This window comes from Aquarana catesbeiana, linkage group LG04, assembly GCF_042186555.1.
Source record: "Aquarana catesbeiana isolate 2022-GZ linkage group LG04, ASM4218655v1, whole genome shotgun sequence".
In the NCBI taxonomy this organism is placed as follows: domain Eukaryota; kingdom Metazoa; phylum Chordata; class Amphibia; order Anura; family Ranidae; genus Aquarana; species Aquarana catesbeiana.
The window spans coordinates 543054619-543075947 of record NC_133327.1 but is presented as its reverse complement, the minus strand read 5'-3'; the positions used below and the strand labels follow the sequence as shown (position 1 = coordinate 543075947).

The window sequence follows — 21329 nt, the reverse complement described above, 5'->3', positions numbered from 1 at the left end:
GCGACAGGGGTGCTTTTTTTTTTTTTTTTTTTTTTCTTTATTATTTTTTTGCTTTTTTATCTTATTTTTAAACTGTTCCTTTCATTTTTTTTTTTTTTAAATCATTTTTATTGTTATCTCGGGGAATGTAAATATCCCCTATGATAGCAATAGGTAGTGACAGGTACTCTTTTTTGAAAAAATTGGGGTCTATTAGACCCTAGATCTCTCCTCTGCCCTCAAAGCATCTGACCACACCAAGATCGGTGTGATAAAATGCTTCCCCAATTTCCCAATGGCGCTATTTACATCCGGCGAAATCTAAGTCATAAAATGCTCGTAGCTTCCGGTTTCTTAGGCCATAGAGATGTTTGGAGCCACTCTTGTCTCCGATCAGCTCTATGGTCAGCTGGCTGAATCACCGGCTGCATTCTCAGGTTCCCTGTTGAGACAGGAGAGCCAGAGAAAAACACGGAAGACGGTGGGGGGGGGGGGCATTCCCTCCCACGGCTTGTAAAGGCAGTCTAGAGGCTAATTAGCCGCTAGGATTGCTTTTACATGAAAGCCGACCGCTGGCTGAAAAGAATGATACCAAGATGATACCTAAACCTGCAGGCATCATTCTGGTATAACCACTCAAAGTTGTGAATGGCGTACCTGAAGACAAAAAAATGGTTAACAATAAAGCACAGTAAACAATAAAGTATAAATAATTACATACCTGAAAAACAAACATGATAAAACATAATAACAATAACAATAACAATAACAATAACAATAAAACACTGCAGAATAGAATACAGTAAAAAAAGAGCAGAACAATAGAGAGAGAGAATAGAGAGAGAGAACAATAAAACGACAACTATTTTTTTTTATTTTATATATATTTTTTTTTTTTTTACACTTTTTTTGTAACTAACTTTTATAACTGTAACCGGTTCCAGGTTCGGGTCTCTCAAAATGCGATGGCATCTTGGGAGACCCTGTGAAAGTGTGCCTAGTCTGTGCAATGCTGTACCCTACGCTAATACTCAACTAGTGTATGGTAGCGTTCAAAACATTCACCAATGCAAAGACCAGGATTGTCAGGACAGAAGGGACAATAATAGCGGGTGTCACGCCTATATCCGCGTTTGCTGCAGACACAACATCTTTTTGGGGGGGGTTCGTTGGGTAGGGGTACTCGGGAGCACATAAAAATGCCTCTCATGCAGCCGACTGCATTTCGTTGGGGGATGTGAATGGGGGAAGTACGGGCGCTGCAGAAGTGGTGGGTTCCCAATTAGGATTGGCGAATGCAGCAGGAAGGGCACTATGGGCACGACGGGCCTGTGTTTGTCTTTTTGGTGGCAGCGGGACACTACTTGTGCTTGCCACCTCACCAGCTTGAACTGCACTTATGGGACTCGCCACGTCACCAAGTGTTACTGCAGTGCTGGTTTGACTACGACCGGGGTGTACTAGGCCGCTGGTGCTTGCCAGTTCAATAAAAAGCTTCCAAAAAAACTGTTAGCGATTGCAGGGATCAGGCCTGACTCTGCGAACGCTGCAGTTATGCGTTTAGTGTTTTGTAAGTGACAGTGATCGATTGATACTGCACTTGGGTGGGCTGGGCTGGGCCGGGCGGAGGGGCAAAACGCAGGTGCTAGCAGGTATCTGGGTTGATCCCGCTAACACTGCGTTTGTGGGAACCCTAAACTGCTGGGGACGCTAGTATAGATCTGATCTGATCGGATCAGATATTGATCCGTTCAGATACTATACCACTAAAGGAGGCGTATGCTGTGTGCGTGGGTGTTAGCGGTACTGGCGCTAACCTGACGCTGCCTGGGGCCGGTGCTTGCTAGTTCACCAAAATGCTACCAAAAAAACTGTTAGCGATCGCAGGGATCAGGCCTGACTCTGCGAACGCTGCAGTTATGCGTTTAGTGCCTTGTAAGTGTCAGTGATCGATCGATACTGCACTTGGGTGGGCTGGGCTGGGCCGGGCGGAGGGGCACAACGCAGGTGCTAGCAGGTATCTGGGCTGATCCCGCTAACACTGCGTTTGAACCCTAAACTGCTGGGGACGCTAGTATAGATCTGATCGGATCAGATATTGATCCGATCAGATACTATACCACTAAGGGAGGTGTACGGTGCGTGCGTGGGTGTTAGCGGTACTGGCGCTAACCTGACGCTGCCTGGTGCTTGCTTGCCAGTTCACCAAAATGCTACCAAAAAAACTGTTAGCGATCGCAGGGATCAGGCCTGACTCTGCGAACGCTGCAGTTATGCGTTTAGTGTTTTGTAAGTGACAGTGATCGATCGATACTGCACTTGGGTGGGCTGGGCGGAGGGGCAAAACGCAGGTGCTAGCGGGTATCTGGGCTGATCCCGCTAACACTGTGTTTTTGGGAACCCTAAACTGCTGGGGACGCTAGTATAGATCTGATCAGATCAGATATTGATGCGATCAGATACTATACCACTAAGGGAGGCGTATCCTGCGTGCGTGGGTGTTAGCGGTACTGGCGCTAATCTGACGCTGCCTGGGGCGACGCATATCACCGCCGGGCGATCAGGGGGCTAAACCTTTATTAGGTAATAAACGGCGGGTGCCCTGACACTATAAAAAATAAACGAACTAACCTGCGTCACCCGTAACGGTTATACGGTGATCAGTGGTGAAAGGGTTAACTAGGGGGCAATCAAGGGGTTAAAACATTTATTAGGTAGTATATGGGGGTCCCTGTCACTATAAAACGCTGACGGTGAACCTAAATATTTACCTCACTAACTAGCGTCACCAGCGACACTAATACAGCGATCAGAAAAATGATCGCTTAGCAACACTGGTGACAGGGGGTGATCAAGGGGTTAAAACTTTATTAGGGGGGGTTAGGGGGGTACCCTAGACCTAAAGGGGGGTAATACTAACTGTCCCAACACTGTAACTGTCACAAACTGACACTATGCAGTAATCAGAAAAAAAAAAAAAAAAAAAAACCTGCTGGTGTCAGTTTGTGACAGGGGGGGGGGGGTGATTGGGGGGGGATCGGGGGGCGATCGGGGGGGGGATCGGGGTGTTTTGTATGCCTGGCATGTTCTACTGTGTGTGTAGTGTGTTGTGCACTCACATTGATGTCTTCTCTCCTCGGCGCTGGAACGGAAAATACCGAGCCGAGGGGAGATGACATCATTTCCTTTGCTGCTGTTTAGCATACAGCAGCAAAGGAGTGTTCCCATTGGCCGGCGGCGATCGCGAGGGGGGGGCCACGAACGGATGGCCTCCCCCTCATCTCGGATCGCCGGGGAACAGAACGGGACCGCTTCGGGCACCGGGGGGGGGTCCGATCGGACCCCCCACCCGCGAGAGGCAAATCACGTACATGTACGTGATTTTGCCTGCCCGTGCCGCCTTGCCGACGTAAATCGGCGTTAGGCGGTCCTTAAGTGGTTAAATAAGAAACTAAATGTATGGATTTGTAGTCATGGTAGATGTGAAGGTGTGCTTGCTTTTTATGGATGGGGATCCGCCTATAAATTAACCACTTGCCGAGCTCCAGCAGTACATTTACTTCTGGCAGGTGCCTCCCCCAGGCTCGGCGACGTTATCCATACACCGTGGTGCACATGCGCACTGTGCGTGCTATGATCTGCAACCACTGTTTTCTCTGGTTACAGCAGATTGCAGTGCTCAGTATCAGGCCACTGTGAGCTGCCCAGATACCACGTGATCATGTCACCTAGTAAACAATGGTCATGAATGAAATCCAATCCAATCACAGCACCCTGTACCTTGTGATAGCTGTGGTCCAATCACAATAGAAAGCAGTGAATAATGAATGAAAGTCATTTATGACAGTTCAAATGATTGCTGTTACAGTGATCATCATCAAGCAATCACAATGTAAAAAAAATCCCTTACCACCTTCCCAAGTGTTACTGTGGTGACACTGAACTACTTTGATGACAGTATGTAAAAAAAAAAAGATAAAAATGTTTAAAAAATTGAATAATAAATTGTTTACTTTTTTTTCTTACATACTGTCATTAGTCAGTATCCCTGATCTCTGCCAAACCAGTCATATAATAATGCTGTACTGCACTGGTGACAGTATGTAAAAAAAAAAGTTAAAAAAAAATAATTTTATTATTGCCTCTTACTAAATACCTTGGACTGTCTACTTTCTAAAAAGGGGGTCATTTTTGGGGGTATTTGTACTGTGCTGGCCTTTTAGAGTCTCAAGAAATGAGACCGTCAGTACTTCAGGATTGATCAGTTTGATCGATTTTCAAGTATTTATACCATAGTGTGTAGACTGTATAACTTTCACTCTAAAAACGTGTTTTGTTTTATATTTGTTTACTTTTCATTTTCAGTATTTATTCATTTATATAGCAAAAAATAAAAAACCCCAAGGTGATTAAATACCACCAAAAGAAAGCTTTATTTGTGTGAAAAAAAAGTATATAAATTTAATTTATGTGCAGTGTTGCATGACAGAGCAACTGCCAGTTAAAGTAGCGCAGTGCCTAATAGCAAAGAATGGCCTGATTATAAAGGGGTAAAGCCTTCCAAAGGTCAAGTGGTTAAGGGCATTCTACACTTTCAAATGTTTTAACTAGGTATTAGTGTAGCTATATTCCCTGTGTTTGCTTACCTTTCCTTGCAGTGATGGGATCACATGTTGTGGCTGCAGTTTGTAGTGTCATGGCCAATCGATTTCCCTATGTCCATGTATTCATTCACCTAGCTTGTCCCTATTCGTGTAAGGGAGAGGCAGCTTCTTGTTTGATTTCACAATCCATGCCTTGACATTACAAATGTGGGAGTGCTAATGTGATGAAAAACTGCATGGTGGGCTCTCCTTTAATTGCTCTGCCTGCTTGTGTCTGTCATAATTAATTAGCTGTCCCCTGCAGAGCACTAGACTGAGAGATCCAGGGATTGTGGGATAAATAGTTTCTTCACAGGGAGTGTTACTACAGACAGAGGTCATGCATTAAACAGTGCAATGCCACGTGCCTCGTTTGAACTCAAACAGAAGCTTCTCACACTGGAAGGTGAAGATTTACTCTACTGTAGTAGGCTTGTGTGTACAGGCCAACAAATGACACCATGAGCCAACATTATTAATGCACATCTTATGAGGGTGAAAAATGCAAGGTGCAGGAGGGAAGGTTTTATAATGCCTTTAAAGGCATTAAATGTGTTAAATTATTAATCGGCCCATCGCAAACCTGGGAAATCTAAGCTGAGCACATGACAGAAAAAAAATATAGGTTACCCTCCATTAAAATTACATGTTAACCTGTTCCCACCCACGCCAATTCTGTAAACTCTCTCCTACATGTAAAAATCATCATTTTTTTGCTAGAAACCTACTGAGAACCCCCAAACATTATACAGTGCCTTGAAAAAGTATTCATACTCCTTGAAATTTTCCACATTTTTGTCATGTTACAGCCAAAAACGTAAATGTATTTTATTGGGATTTGGAGAGCGTCCTTGAACAGCAATTTTCAAGTCTTGCCACAGATTCTCAATGGGATTTAGGTCTGGACTTTGACTGGGCCATTCTAACACATAATTGTTTTGATCTAAACCAGCAGTTCTCAACCTGGGGGTCGCGACCCCCTGGGGAGTTGATTGCCGATTTGCCAGGGGGTGGCGAATGCTGGTCCAATCTGGAAAGCTGGCCAGCGAGATGTCACTTCTGGGGGGGAAGAGACCGCACGGAAGTGACGTTCCGTCACCGACATCTTGGTACTCTCGTCCGCAGCAAGGCTACAGTTAGAAGTCGGCAAGCAGACATCTTTTTACACCCACCGAAGTCTTGCATTTTACACCTATTTTTACCAGTAAACTGAGCTTATATACTATATAAGGCTTATATAGTATATAAGCTTAGTTTACTGGTAAAAATAGGTACCAAGATGGCGGCGATGAAATGTCACGTCCAGTTAACACATTAGATGTCTTGCTGATTCTGACGGAACACCTGGGTGACTTTGGTAAGTCAGAGACACTAATTAATAATAGCATTTTTGTACATCAATTGCCGCCACTGTGGCCATCAAATGCAGCCACTGTGGCCATCAAACACAGCCACTGTGCCATCAAATGCCGCCACTGTGCCATCAAACGCCGCCACTGTGCCATCACATCAAACGCCGCCACTGTGCCATCAAACGCTGCCACTGTGACCATCAAACACAGCCACTGTGCCATCAAACGCCACCACTGTGCCATCAAACGCCGCCACTCTGCCATATCAAACGCCGCCACTCTGCCATATCAAACGCCCCCACTGTGCCATATCAAACGCTCCCACTGTGCCATATCAAACGCTCCCACTGTGCCATATCAAACGCTCCCACTGTGCCATATCAAACGCTCCCACTGTGCCATATCAAACGCTCCCACTGTGCCATATCAAACGCTCCCACTGTGCCATATCAAACGCTCCCACTGTGCCATATCAAAACGCTCCCACTGTGCCATATCAAATGCTGCCACTGTGCCCATCAAATGCTCCCACTGTAAACCCCCTCCCCCCGTCTGCCCATCATTTACCCTGTCTCTCGGTGGGGCATTTTATTTATTAGTAACTTATATGTTAATTTTAAATAAATATTTCCAACTATATATCACAGATTGTTTTTGTGATTAATCACAATGCTTTAAGATATTAAATTTGTAAGAATGAAAATACATCCTGAATATCAGATATTTATATTTCGATTCATAACAGTCGCAAAATTACAGCAATGAAATGACCAACGAAAATAATTGTACTGTTGGGTCCCCACAACTTGGGAAATTTTATCAAGGGGTCACGGCACTAGAGAGGTTGAGAACCACTAATTTTAACCATTCCATTGTAGCTCTGGCTGTATGTTTAGGGTCGTTGTCCTGCTGGAAGGTGAACCTCCACCCCAGTCTCTAGTCTTTTGCAGACTCTAACAGATTTTCTTTTAAGATTGCCCTGTATTTGGCTCCATCCATCTTCCCATCAACTCTGACCAGCGTCCCTGTCCTTGCTGAAGAAAGAATTCCCACAACATGATGCTGCCACCACCATGTTTAACGGTGGGGATAGTGTGTTCAGGGTGATACGCAGTGTTAGTTTTCCCCCTCACATAGCTTTTTGCTTTTAGGCCATAAATTATAATTTTGTCTCATCTGACCAGAGCACCTTCTTCCACATGTTTGCTGTGTCCCCCACATGGCTTCTTGCAAACTGCAAATAGGACTTCTTAGGGGGTTTTTTCGACAGTGGTTTTCTTCTTGCCACTCTTCCATAAAGGCCAGATTTGTGGAGTGCACAACTAATAGTTGTCCTGTGGACAGATTCTCCCACCTAAGCTGTGGATCTCTGCAGCTCCTCTAGAGTTACCATGGATCTCTTGGCTGCTTCTCTGATTAATGCTCTCCTTGCCCGGCCTGTCAGTTTTGTTGGACGGCCATGTCTTGGTAGGTTTGCAGTTGTGCCATACTCTTTCCATTTTCGGATGATGGATTGAACAGTGCTCCATGAAATGTTCAAAGCTTGGGATATTTTGTTATAGCCTAACCCTGCTTTAAACTTCTTCACACCTTTATACCTGTCTGGTGTGTTCCTTGGCCTTCATGATGCTGTTTGTTCACTAAGGCTCTCTAACAAACCTCGGTGGGGGCTTCACAGAACAGCTGCATGTACACTTAGATTCAATTGCACACAGGTGGACTCTATTTACAAATTAGGTGACTTCTGAAGGTAATTGGCTCCACTAGATTTTAGTTAGGGGTATCAGAGTAAAGGGGGCTGCATACAAATGCACGCCACATTTTATTTATTTGTAAAAAAAATTTCAATCACACAGGAGAGAACAGAGAGGCAGCGGGGGAGCGGGGGGCAGCGGCATCCCCTCCTGCTGCCTGTAAAAGCAATCCAGCTGCTAATCAGTCTCTAGGATGGCTTTTCATGAGAGGGAATCACTGTCTGAAAAGAAAGATATCTGGTTGATGCTGGTATCTGCAGGCATCATCCAGTATTCTCCGCTTCAAGTCCAGGTCATCCTAAGATGTCCTACATGAGGGAAGTGGTTAAAGCAATCTGAAGATCCGGAGATATAGGTAGCTGAAATTTAACACAAAAGTTTGCTTTATGTGCAAAAGTAGAGTGTGTCCCTGCTGCACCTGCTTCCTGAGCCTCCTTTATGGGGTGAGCAGCTTCCATAACCAACAGGAAGGCGGGGAAGTTGTGGGACAAAACAAAACTTTTACAGGACACTTTAACATGTCCAAAATTTTGTTGCGACATGCAATTTTCATTGAAGGTATGTTCTGTTAATAATTTTTTCACCATATGCTCAGTTTGAAAGTCATCAGGTTTCCTTGGAGAAATGCTTGTGGTCTGCTGTTTTTCCCTTCACAAAATATTATAATAATGCTGTAGCCCATTTTAATAAAATATTTCTTTTTCTGTCTCTAGATTGCTGAAAAGCTGAAGCAGGCGCTAAGCCGTTTCCCCGTCATGTAAGAGATCCAAAGCCTGGATCTGAAGGATTATTGGAAGTGCCTTTCTATGAATTTAATTGGACATTGAAAAACAGCCCTTTGGACACTGCACCCCGGAGGATAAACTTGGAACTGCACAGCTGCAAATGTGCTTACGCCAAGTAGCGTTGATTATTTTTCCCAGAAAGACTGCTTTTCCAGTGCACTAAAATACCACAGCTTATGAAATGCATGTTCATTTTCAGATAAAATCAAATCGTCATCTATAGCAACACCCTCTTTTTTACTTCTCAGTCTGTTCATTGCAAAGAGCGAAGGTGCTAAAGCTGCGTCTGTGGAATGCCTTGGATTCCCTGTGGCACCTATCTTGCCTATAACCAACACTGCTATTTGATTGGATGCACATTATATCTTTCAAAGTAATCTTTGAACTGAACCTTCATTCATGGACTTATGTTCTGTCCACTAACACTAAGTGCGATTTATGAAGAAAAATTTCTTAAGGCACACTGATCTATTCACTGTGCAATATACATACACCGCAATATTGTTATTACCCGGCCTTGTTACAACTGCATTTTTTTCTTATGTTAAGTTTAATTAAACTTTGTTGTGCAACTCAGGAAAAAAATGTATCATAAAGTTAGGTTTCCTTTTATTAATAAACAAGAGAGACTGACATAGGCCCAGTGATTTAACGTAAAGATATTTCTAATTAAATATTCTTTTAGGGCTGGTTCACACAGGCACTTTCCAGTGTGTTGCAGACTTGCATGCACAGTGTTTGGCATTTTTTTTTTCAATGGCGCTAGTTTATACGAGTGCAGTCAGTTTAAGGGCTTTCAACAAAAGTACAACATGCTGCATTTTTTCTCTTCTGAAGCACATCCAAATGCGTGCAAACACACTGGAATTCACATTATCCTAATGACAATAAAGATTTTTCAAGAGATAGAAAAAAAAAAGGAAAAAAACACACTGGACCGCATTGAAAGCGCATCAAAAACGCATGTAAATGCGTATGCAAAAATGCATCTAGAATTCTAAAATTGTGGTATGAACAAGCCCTTAGGGTATATTCACACCAGGTGCAGTGGCACTGTGTTGGTGCCTGCAAGTGATCGTGACAATCTTTCCATGATCATCTTGAGCTGAACCAAGCCAAGTATCAAAGAATACGAATCCATCTTGCAGAGAATTCTCAGAAATGTCTGCTATCACACCACAACCTAATAAATGCTATAGACACGTTACTGAGCATTGCTCAATAAAGAAGCAAAAGATATGATGGTAATATAGTGAGGGAAACGCGTGAAGGATGGGGAGAGGGGGTGTCCACTGGGAGGGGAAGCAGCCCCCAGTCCTATGCTACATTTTTAGTTCCAACTGTTGACTTTTACACAGAAGTGACCCTACAGCCAGCCATAAGATCGCTTCTACAGGCTAGTAATTGAAAAAAATGGCTGACAGTGAAAGGGCTAAGGGTCTATCCAGACTTGTGTGCACCTGTTGCAGCATATACAATAGCATCATAGGTGTGCTTGACAAAGGCTACAGCTTGTATAAGCACAGTGTGGACAGCAAGCTTTGACAAAGCCTTGATTTGCTGAAGCTTTTTAAGTACCATTCAGTTCCAGTTTGTAAATGTTGAACACAGATCCTATGGATATGATACATTTTATGGATTGTTGAAAGCCTGCTAGCATCTTGCTTAGAGCCCTAGTCAACACTCCCATTAGGATCTCTGTTCAGCATTTACAGACTGGAGCTGAATGGTACTTTAACCACTTGACCTCCAGAAGATTTACCCCCCGCTTCATGACCAGGCCATTTGTTGCAATACGGCACTGCGCTACTTTACCTGACAATCGCGCGGTCGTGCAACGCTGTACCCAAATAAAATTTATGTCCTTTTTTCCACAAATAGAGCTTTCTTTTGATGGCATTTAATCACCTCTGCGTTTTTTATGTTTTGTGCTGTAAACAAAAAAAAAAGTCAGACAATTGTGAAATAAAAAAAAATAATAATTTTACTATCTGCTATAAAATGTATCCAATAAAAAAATGTAAAAAAAATCTAATTTCTTCATCAATTTAGGCCAATATGTATTCTACATATTTTTGGTAAAAAATCCCAATAAGCGTGTATTGATTGATTTGTGCAACAGTCATAGCCTCTACAAACTATGGGATATTTTTATTTTTTACTAGTAATGGCGGCGATCAGCGACTTATAGCGAGACTGCGATATTGCAGCGGACAAATCAGACACTAACTGACACATTTTGGGGACCATTGACACTAATACAGTGATCAGTGCTAAAAATATGCACTGTCACTGTACTAATGACACTGGCAGGGAAGGGGTTAACATCAGGGGCGATCAAAGGGTTAACTGTGTTCCTAGCCAGTGCTTGTGTACTGTGGGGGGGGGGGGGGGGGTGATTTACTAGGGGAAGGCTTTGCAGGAACACAGGATCAATGCCTTCTCTGACAGAAAGGCGATCTGCCTAGTTTGCATAGGCAGATTGTCATTCTGGCTTTCTGCCTAATGATCAGCGGGTGCCAGGGGACATCGAGTCCACGGTACCCACAGATCAGCTCCCGTTGTGTATAATCACAACGGGAGCGGGTCTCCGGCAGCACGCATGCACGCCCCTTACACAGAAGTGCAGGATCACGTACTAGGTACGTGATCTTGCGCAGCAGAGCTGCCTTGCTGCTGTATATGTAAATTATACAGTCAGCAAGCAATTAACAGCTTGCTGAAACCTCTGCAAAAGGCTTTGTCAAAGCTTGCTGTTCAAACTGTTCTTATACAAGCTTAAGCTCACGTAAAACAGGCCTTAAAGGGTAAGTTCACCTTTACAGAAAAAGTCCCGCTGACCTGCATGGTGGCGATCTCCCGTTCTGAGCCCTGGTATAGCCCTCACGGCTCCAGGGCTTAGAGATCCCCTCAGCTTTCTTCTGTTCTTCTTCCCCGCTGAGAGGATGGGCTACATGGGTTCTGATTGGTCCTTTAGACCTGACGGGGTACATTTAGGAAATTAAGCTCCGGGGATTTCTAGGCCCTGGACCCGTGAGGCTATACCGGGCCTCAGAACAGGTCAACGGGACTAGGGGGGGGAGGGGGTGGCGAGGAGGGGGTCCTGTGTATGTTCACCTTACAGATTTTTCTGTAAAGGTGAAATTACCCTTTAACCACTTGCCCACCGGCTCACGCTGATATACATCGGCAAAGTGGCACGGGTGCGCAAAACAATGTAACCGTACGCGGCTAGCTGGTGCACACGCGCCCGTGCCTGCGGGTCCCGCGGACTCGATGTCCGCCGGTGGCCCGCGATCGTGGCACGGAGAGGCAGAACGGAGAGATGCCTAGGCAGAAGGCATTTCCCTGTTCTGCCTAGCAACATGACAGGGATCTACTGCTCCTAGTGATCGGGAGCAGTGATCTCTGTCATGTTCTAGTGAGCCCATGCCCCTACAGTTAGAACATGTTGAGGGAACACAGTTAACCCCTTGATCACCCCCTAGTGTTTAACCCCTTCCCTGCCAGTGACATTTACACAGTAATCAGTGCATTTTTATATCACTGATTACTGTGTAAATGCCAATGGTCCCAAAATGGTGTCAAAAGTGTCTGATCTGTCTGCCGCAATGTCGCAGTCACGATCAAAATCGCAGATCGCCGCCATTACTAATAAAAAAAATATTAATAAAAATGCCATAAATCTATCCCCTATTATGTAGACGCGATAACTTTTGCGCAAACCAATCAATATACGTTTATTGCGGGTTTTTTTACCAAAAATATATAGAAGAATACATAATGGCCTAAACTGTGGAAGAAATTCCTTTTTTTAAACATTTTTTGGGGATATTTATTATAGCAAAATGTAAAAAATATTGCTTTTTTTTTAAAAATTGTCGCTCTTTTTTTGTTTATAGCGCAAAAAATAAAAACCGCAGAGGTGATCAAATACCACCAAAAGAAAGTTCTATTGGTGGGAAAAAAAGAACATCAATTTTGTTTGGGTACAACGTCGCAGGACTGCGCAATTGTAAGTTAAATCGACGCAGTGCCATATCGCAAAAAAGGGCTTGGTCAGGAAGGGGGTAAATCCTTCCAGGACTGAAGTGGTTAACGTGATTGTAAACGATCACCTTGTAAAAACAACCCATTCCGTTTAAAATTTAAATGACAGTCAAAACATTGGGGTTGATTTACTAAAGGCAAATCCACTTTGCACTACAAGTGCACTTGGAAGTGCAATCACTGTAGATCTAAGGGGAAGATCGAAATTAGAGGAAGCTCTTCTGATTTGTATCATCCAATCATTTATTTTCCTTGCATGTGCCCCTCAGATCTCCAGCGACTTCACTTCCAAATGCACTTGCAGTGCACTTGTAGTGCAAAGTGGATTTGCCTTTAGTAAATAAACCCCATTATATATACATGTTTTCCCTTTTTTATAAGGGATCACATTCCTTCTGTTCTCAGCTGAATAAGAGCTGGGGGGAAGGAGAAGCAGCAGCAGCATACTGCGCTTCCCAGTGACAGACGTTGCAGGGGGGCGTGTTAGGTTCCCAGCATAGCATCGCCTGCTTAGTGTGGTCAGTTTTTAATAGGAAAGCAGAGGGACTGGCAGGATTACCAGGGATTTCACACAAATGAAGCAATACAAAGAGAACAGTATACTTTCTCATACAAGTACATGGATGCAGCAGCCACATGTCCGGAATATGAAATGTTGGGGTAACAAACGCTTTAAAACATACTAAATTGCAGTGCATTGATGTTAGTACATATGAAAAATCCCCAGCACTTTACCCCTTTACCCCACAACATATACCATACATCAAACTCAAATAATAAATAATAAAATACAGTGAAAATGAATTTAAATGAAAATAACAGCATATAACATGTAAATACTGTAAAATAATACTATAGTCCAAAAATGTGAATATAAAAATACATTTTAAAGTTCACGTTTGCGCCATGTGAACCACCAACTCTGGTCTGTGCGTATTCATATAACTACCATTCCACTTGTCCCTTATATATTATAAATAAAAAAAATCCTTTAGTGTAACACTGTACTGTGTTTTATTACAGTAATAAAATCAGAATAATCACACTAAAAAGTGCTACCCCCGCTGGAATAAGAGCTCTGGCCACTCTTTTTAGAATTCCCCAGCCAACTTTGCTGTTTCTGGGTTACCTGGTGACGTCTGACTTCACATGTATCTGTCCTTAAACATGTTTTGTCCAATTGATGTCCTCAGGAGTAGCTGTTTATTGTTGTGCACCACTTGATCCATTGTCCTGTTCTATATGATTAAGATTATGGGAGTTGTGATAAACCTGTAAATTCCATATCTTAGATTACAATATAGAGCACAAGTTCTTCCAGTCTTTTCTCTGTGATCTGCTTACTGCTTACTAGAAAACTGGAACACCTCAGAGTGGGTGGGGTTATATGGGTACCCTGGGAGGGGCGATTGGGGCGGTGATTGCCAGAGTCCAATCACCAGAAGGAAGCAGCATATAACCCATGGTGTCTAAGAATCCATTGGTTGCCCTGTACTCAAAGATATAGAATTTACAGGAATGTCAAAATTGCCATTTTTTCATTTTAGATAAAGTAAGAGAGGGTTATAACCCCTGTCAGTTTATTTTGGCCACCTGGGTCCCCTTGGGAAGATTTTCATTCACTTCATGTTCTATAGCCAAAGCTGGAAGTAAGAGACAACAAGGGAAATCCTTGTCACCAGAGTATGAATTAGTGTTCCCATTGGATGTATAGGCTGTCTTCCCCCAAGGTGACATCACCACGGGGTTCCAAAATGTCTCCTCCAGCCCTGTAAGCACCAGCAGCGGCCATGATTTTCTATCATCAGTGGGACCGGGACCCTATGCAGATTTTGCATTTAACCAGATATGTAATAATGTGAATTCTAACATTTTTAATAAACTGCCCACTAGATGGTGCTTTTCCCTTTCCTTTACACACACAGCAGCGGTGGGGGAAGTCGCATGCAATTCAGACAGGAATCGCACCGCATTCCTGTTCAAATCACATGCCTTTTTTATTGCAGTGCGATTTGCGCCCATTTATTTTGTATTGACACAAATCGCACCGCAAAGTATCGGTACTCAGTATCGGCGAGTACTTGACCGGTATCGGTGCAACCCTAGTGCAGTCCTGTGCTAGTTTCTATTTCACATTGGTATACAGTATCTCACAAAAGTGAGTACACCCCTCACATTTTTGTAAATTTTTTTTATTATCTTTTCATGTGACAACACTGAAGAAATGACACTTTGCTACAATGTAAAGTAGTTAGTGTACAGCTTGTATAACAGTGTAAATTTGCTGTCCCCTCAAAATAACTCAACACACAGCCATTAATGTCTAAACCACTGGCAACAAAAGTAAGTACACCCCTAAGTGAAAATGTCTAAATTGGGCCCAAGTAGCCATTCGTGTGACTCCTTAGTGTTACAAGGTCTTAGGTGTGAATGAGGAGCAGATGTGTTAAATTTGGTGTTATCGCTCTCACTCTCTCATACTGGTCACTGGAAGTTCAACATGGCACCTCATGGCAAAGAACTCTGAGGATCTAAAAAAAAAAAAAAAGGATTGTTGCTCTACATAAAGATGGCCTAGGCTATAACAAGATGTCCACCGTGCTGCAGCTCAGTTTCGGGGTCTTGGCAACAGGACAGGTTCCACTCAGAACAGGCCTCGCCATGGTCGACCAAGGAAGTTGAGTACATGTGCTCAGCGTCATATCCAGAGGTTGTTTTGGGGAAATAGACGTATGAGTGCTGCCAGCATTGCTGCAGAGGTTGAAGGGGTGGGGGGGTCACCCTGTCAGTGCTCAGACCATACGCTGCACACTGCATCAAATTGGTCTGTATGGCGGTCGTCCTAGAAAGAAGCCTCTTCTAAAGATGATGCACAAGAAAGCCCGCAAACAGTTTGCTAAAGACAAGCAGACTAAGGACATGGATTACTCGAACCATGGTCTGTGGTCTGATGAGACCAAGATAAACTTATTTGGTTTAGATGGTGTCAAGCTTGTGTGGCAGCAACAAGGTGAGGAGTACAAAGACAAGTGTGTCTTGCCTACAGTCAAGCATGGTGGTGGGAGTGTCATAGTCTGGGGCTGCACGAGTGCTTCCGGCAATGGGGAGCTACAGTTAATTGAGGGAACCATGAATGCCAGCATGTACTGTGACATACTGAAGCACTGAGCCACAGGGCAGTATTCCAATGTTATAACGACCCCAAACACATTTCTAAGATGACCAGTGCCTTGCTAAAGAAGCTAGGGGTAAAGGTGATGGACTGGCCAAGCATGTCTCCAGACCTAAACCCTATTGAGCATCTGTGGGGCATCCTCAAACGGAAAGTAGAGGAGCGCAAGGTCACTAACATCCACCAGCTCTGTGATTTCGTCGTGGAGGCAGTGCTGGAAAATAATGGTGGCCACACAAAATATTGCCACTTTGGGCCCAATTTGGACATTTTCACGTAGGGGTGTACTCACTTTTGTTGCCAGCAGTTTAGACATTAATGGCTGTGTGTTGTTATTTTGAGGGGACAGCAAATTTACACTGTAGTCTCACTACTTTACATTGTAGTAAAGTGTCATTTCTTCAGTGTTGTTACATGAAAAGATATACTGTAAAAAACAATTTACAAAAATGTGAGGGGTGTACTCACTTTTGTGAGATACTGTAGAAATTGGTGCCGATGGTACAGATAGACTTGAAATAGGTCTATCTGCTTAGGTAATGTGGTGCATGCCATTTCTGACAGTTTGCTGCAATATTATAATGTCACAGGATGATCAGTTAATTCCCCAGAATGTTTTATTACATTTAGTAGTTGCTTTTATTATATACACCTGCTCGTTAATAGAAATAGGCAAATCATATGACTGCAACAAAATATATCAACATTCATTTGCTGTTAAGACAAAATGAACAAAATAAAAGACCTAAGTGACTTTGACCGTCAAATAATTAATTTTACCAATTTCAGTATATCAAAGAATTCTGACTTTGTGGGATTTCAATACTATGCAGTCACTATAATTTAAGGTGAATAGAGCAAAAAAAATACATAATGACAAAAGTCAGAGGGGAATGTCTAAACTTTTTTAAGCTGAAAGAAGTCCACAGCTACTTAAATAAATACTCTCTACAACAATGATGTGCAGATGAGGCCTATTTGGCAGCACTAGGTTGTTTGGTTCGAATCCCAACCCAGGATACTACCTGCCTGGAGTTTGCATGTTCTCCCAGTGCCTCTGTGGGTTTCCTCCCACATTCCAAAGACATACTGGTAGGTTAATTAACTAAATTGGCCCTAATATGTGTATATATGAATGTAAGTTAGGGACCTTAGATTGTAAGCTTCTTGAGGGCAGGGACTGATATGAATGTACAATATACAGTGTATGTAAAGTGCTGCATAAATTGTTGGCACTATATAAATACCAATAATAAATATACATTTGTTAATGGACACACAAAAACACACTGAACCTTGAAGAGGATGAGCTACAGCAGAAGACCATCCTGGGCTGCTCACCTATCTAATACAGAAAAATTAAACTACAGTGGACATAGGATCAGCCTTAAAGTCAGGGTAAATCCAAATTTTTGAGTTGCCATCATAACAAGAATAGATAGAGCACTCTTCCAATGGAGACACTTTACCAGTGATAACTTGAGATTCATTGCACGTTGGAAAGTGAAGGAAAATCTCCCCGATAAGCTTAAAAAAAATAAATAAATAAATAATGGGCAGAAGATGGAATCCTCCACTACTCCATCAAAAATCAAAGGAAATGTATGGGTTTTATATATACGAGGTGGTATCAAAATGTTTTGAGACTAGTTTTGTAACACCCCAACAGATGGCAGCACAAGGCTGCATGCACAGTCACAAGGAGCACCGACCTTCATAAGTCAGTGTGCCAAAAGACAGTCGCCCTGTGTACATTTTGAGCTATGCAACTGGTGGTATTCTGACCATGTGCAATACCATGTCTGCTATTTCATCATGGACTGCAAATTAGAACATAGAGCAAACGAGAAATTCTGCGTGAAACAATGAGTCGTTCAAAGTGTTTTGAGTGGCAAGCACGCTTCAAGAGCGGAACAACATCCCTGGAAGACGACAAGAGATCAGGAAGACCTTCAACGAGCTCAACCCCCGAAAATGACTAAACCAATTGGCATGATGATCGTCGGAGAACAATCCACAAGATTCCTGCAATGGTCGGTGTGTCATACAGAACAGTCCAGGCAATCCTCGTGTGATTTGAATATGTGCTGTGTTGCTGCCAAGTTTGTCCCCATGGCACGCTGACTGAATTTTTGGCACACTTTGATGTGGTGTTCCTTCTGCTCCTGGGTCAGCAGCCTGGGGACACCTTGAACTTAAAACACCTCAAACTACTCATTGCAGCATTGCCGTAAACTTGCTGAATCACGTCAAACGTCTCTGTGGCAGGTTTGCCCAGTTTCACGCAGACTTTTTTACCTTTTCTCTTTGTTCTAACTTGCTGTCCATGATGGAATAGCAGACGTGGTAATGGACGTGGTCAGGATAACACCAGTTGCACCCGATGTACACAGGATGATGTCTTTTGGCACACTGACTTATGAAGATCAGTGTTCCCTGTGACTGTGCTTGCCGCCTTGAGCTGCCATCTGTTGGCATGTTACAAAAGTAGCCTTGAATATTTTCGATATCACCTCGTACTTTTAAGAGTCACAGAAGTATTAGAAGCACATAACTAAATACTTGTTACAGGGCAGTGAATTAGAAAGTACTGAAGCCAATGGATTAGCATGGCAGCAAAGAAACTAGCATTATCAGCAATGGCAGCCTTCATTTCCTTTAGATACATTCAGATTGCTGCTGTGTGTTACTGCACACATGGTAATGTGAGTTGCTTTAAAGTTATGGTAAATTCTTGTTTTATTTTTTTTATAATAACAAACTTACCTCCTCTATGCAGTTGGTTTTGCACAGAGCAGTCCAGATCCTCCTCTTCTCGGGTCCCACTTCGGCGCTCTTGGCCCCTCCCTCCTGTCAAATACCCCCACAGCTAGCAGCTTGCTATGGGAGCATCTGAGCCGAGTCAGAGCTCCCTGTGTCCATTCAGACACGGAGCTCTGGCCCGACCCGGCCCCGCACTCTTTCTCTCCTGATTGGCTAATTGACTTTGATTGATAGTCACAGGAGCCAATGGCACCACTGCTGTGTCTCAGCCAATCAGGAGGAGAGTCTCGGATGGCTAAGACACTTGTGGACATCGCTGGAGAGAGATGGGGCTCAGGTAAGTAATTAGGGGGTGCTGGGGAGGCTGCTACACACAGAAGGTTTGTTATCTTAATGCATAGAATGCATTAAGATAACAAACCTTCTGCCTTTACAACTCCGGCAGACCATTCATTTTGAATCTCACAAAAACACACATTTTAATGGACCAGCAGCATTTTTTTCATCTGTGCATTGAGGCGCAATAAAATGCAAATGCATAATGTTGCAATGTTTAGGTGTATTGGTGAGCTATTAGGAATGATAGGCACCACAGGGCCACACGGTTGGTTGGAATTTGATAAGACACTACTGATGGTTTTCTGGCACTATGGCCTTTTAAAATAGCCCGCGCCAGATTAAAAAATTCCTACCACTCATTTCGGTAACTTTACCAACACGTACAACAGATTCAGGTAGTTCTTAACGGCACCAGTTTACAAAGTGATGCTCTTAATGCACCAAATTAAAAAATAATGACCTCGAGTTTGTAGATAACAAAACCTACTTTAACTAGGTGTACTGTACAGAGACAGGCAGAAAGGACTTATCCTTTCAAAATATTTTATTGATTTTTAGCAAGGAAATACAATGTACAATTGAGAGATTGTACGTCGTGCAACGACGTAGAGTATAAATTTGAAATATAACAAAGAATTGTCAAACATAAACTATATGTAACAGTCAGGAGCTTGTCATTGGTTCGAGCGCGATCAAATGAGCATGGGTATGAAATTACACTGTACTATGGTTGTAATACTTTACATATAGGGCCTCCTCTCCCTTCGCAGCACCCCATGTGGGATCTCTTTTGTGCCGCAAGGGGAGAGTGGCTCCCACTGGATCTTGTTCAGTACAGTCAATTTCAAGTATGATGAGGTGTTAAATTTCTGTTGTAGTCAAGATGTACCTAGCAGGTCTAAGATATGGTAAAAACATTGCTCGGTCAAGAAGGTTTAAGGTTGAGTTTGGGATTCTGGGTAAGGAGTGCAGCATTAGTCCAGTTTGTCCAGGGTAACCATTGCTTACTGGCTTGTGAGGCGCGACCATTGCTGGTGGCCATCATGGTTTCGTAACTGAAGTGGAGTGAGACCAGGTCCATTGTTTGTTTTATGATTGGGGGAATGTCTGACTTCTAATTCCGTGTTATATTGAGTCTGGAAGCCAAGAGAATATGAGTTATTGTGTGTCTGAAAGGTCCAGGTATGTTTTCTATGGTTAAGTTTAGAAGCGCCAACTCTGGTGAGGGTGGGATATGACTTTTAGTAATGTTGGCAATCAGATCAAACGTGTCTAACCAATATTTCCGGATGAGGGGGCATGTCCAAAAAATATGCAACATGTCCCCTCTAGATGCTTTGCATCTCCAACAAGTGTTGGGGGTGTGGGGGTTGAAGGTAGCTAGCTTAGCTGGGGTTAAGTACCAACGGAGGGAGATTTTCTGGGTGAGTTCCCAGAGTGATGAGCATTGGGTAGCTTTGTAGGTGGACTTGATAGCTAGTTGCCATTGTGCGTCAGAGAAGGTATTGGTAAGATCTTTTTCCCATTGATAATGGGGGATCAGCTTGTTAAAGGATCTTTTCCCTTGAAACAGGGTATAAAAGTAAGATATACCTTTGGGCCGTGGTATGGGGCTTGTGAGGAAGTCCCAGGTTTTTTGAGGGATGTTGTAGAGAGGGAGAGGTATTTTATTAGGCAGTGGTGAATGCGGAGGAATGTAAATCTTTCCGTGGCGGGCAGAGCGTATTCTGTTTGTAGTTGGGAGAAGGGTTTAATTTGATTTCCTTTTAGAAGGTGGTGTATCGAGTGTATACCAGTGATGGACCATTTGGAGAGTCTGAGGTCAGGTGAGAGATGTTGCAGCGTCTCTAGGGGTATGTGGAAGTGTGTCTTTGAGGGGGTACAATCTGAGAGGGTGAGCATTTTTTTCCAGGCATAGACTGAGGCCTTCATAGTCGGGGAGATGGAGGGTGAAACATAGGAGCCCAAAGGTGTGCTCATTAACCAATTTTTTAGGTTTGGGCGTATCAGTGAGAGATTTTCTATCTGGGCCCATAGAGATTGAGTAGCAGGTTGAAACCACTGTGGGAGTTGTGCAAGTATGGCCGCTAGGTAGTAGTCCCTAAAATCTATGGATCCTGTGCCTCCCGCCAATCTATGTTTGATTAATTTTGCGTGTGCGCATCTGGGTTTTTTTCCGTTCCAAAGAAACTTGTTGAAGATTGACTGAAGGGACTTAAAGAAAGAGGCGGGAAGTGGAATTGGCAGTGTTCGGAAGAAGTACAATATTTGAGGAAGACATGTCATTTTAAAGGCTGCTAGTCTCCCCGACCATGAGAGCTCGTGTTTTATAATTTGTTGTGTATCAGTTTTGAGTTTGTGAAGGAGTGGGAGGAAGTTAGACGAGTATAAATTTCTTGTTGTTTTTGGGAGTTGGATTCCCAGGTATGTGATTTCCCTGTCTGCCCATGTGAAGGAGTATTGTGTCTGGAGTAAATTCTTGGTGGTGGCAT

The 21329-nt window shown here is 43.2% G+C and overlaps 1 protein-coding gene across 1 annotated transcript in view; it reads left to right on the top strand.

Annotated features, from left to right (window-relative positions):
* SNX9 (sorting nexin 9) overlaps nucleotides 1–13563 on the top strand; it is a 232665-nt gene extending 219102 nt beyond the window's left edge. Inside the window, exon 18 of the mRNA XM_073627898.1 lies at nucleotides 8442–13563. Coding sequence (XP_073483999.1) covers nucleotides 8442–8489 — 48 coding nt within the window. The 3' untranslated portion in view covers nucleotides 8490–13563. The remainder of the gene's footprint in view (nucleotides 1–8441) is intronic.
* The last annotated feature ends 7766 nt before the right edge of the window (nucleotides 13564–21329 follow it).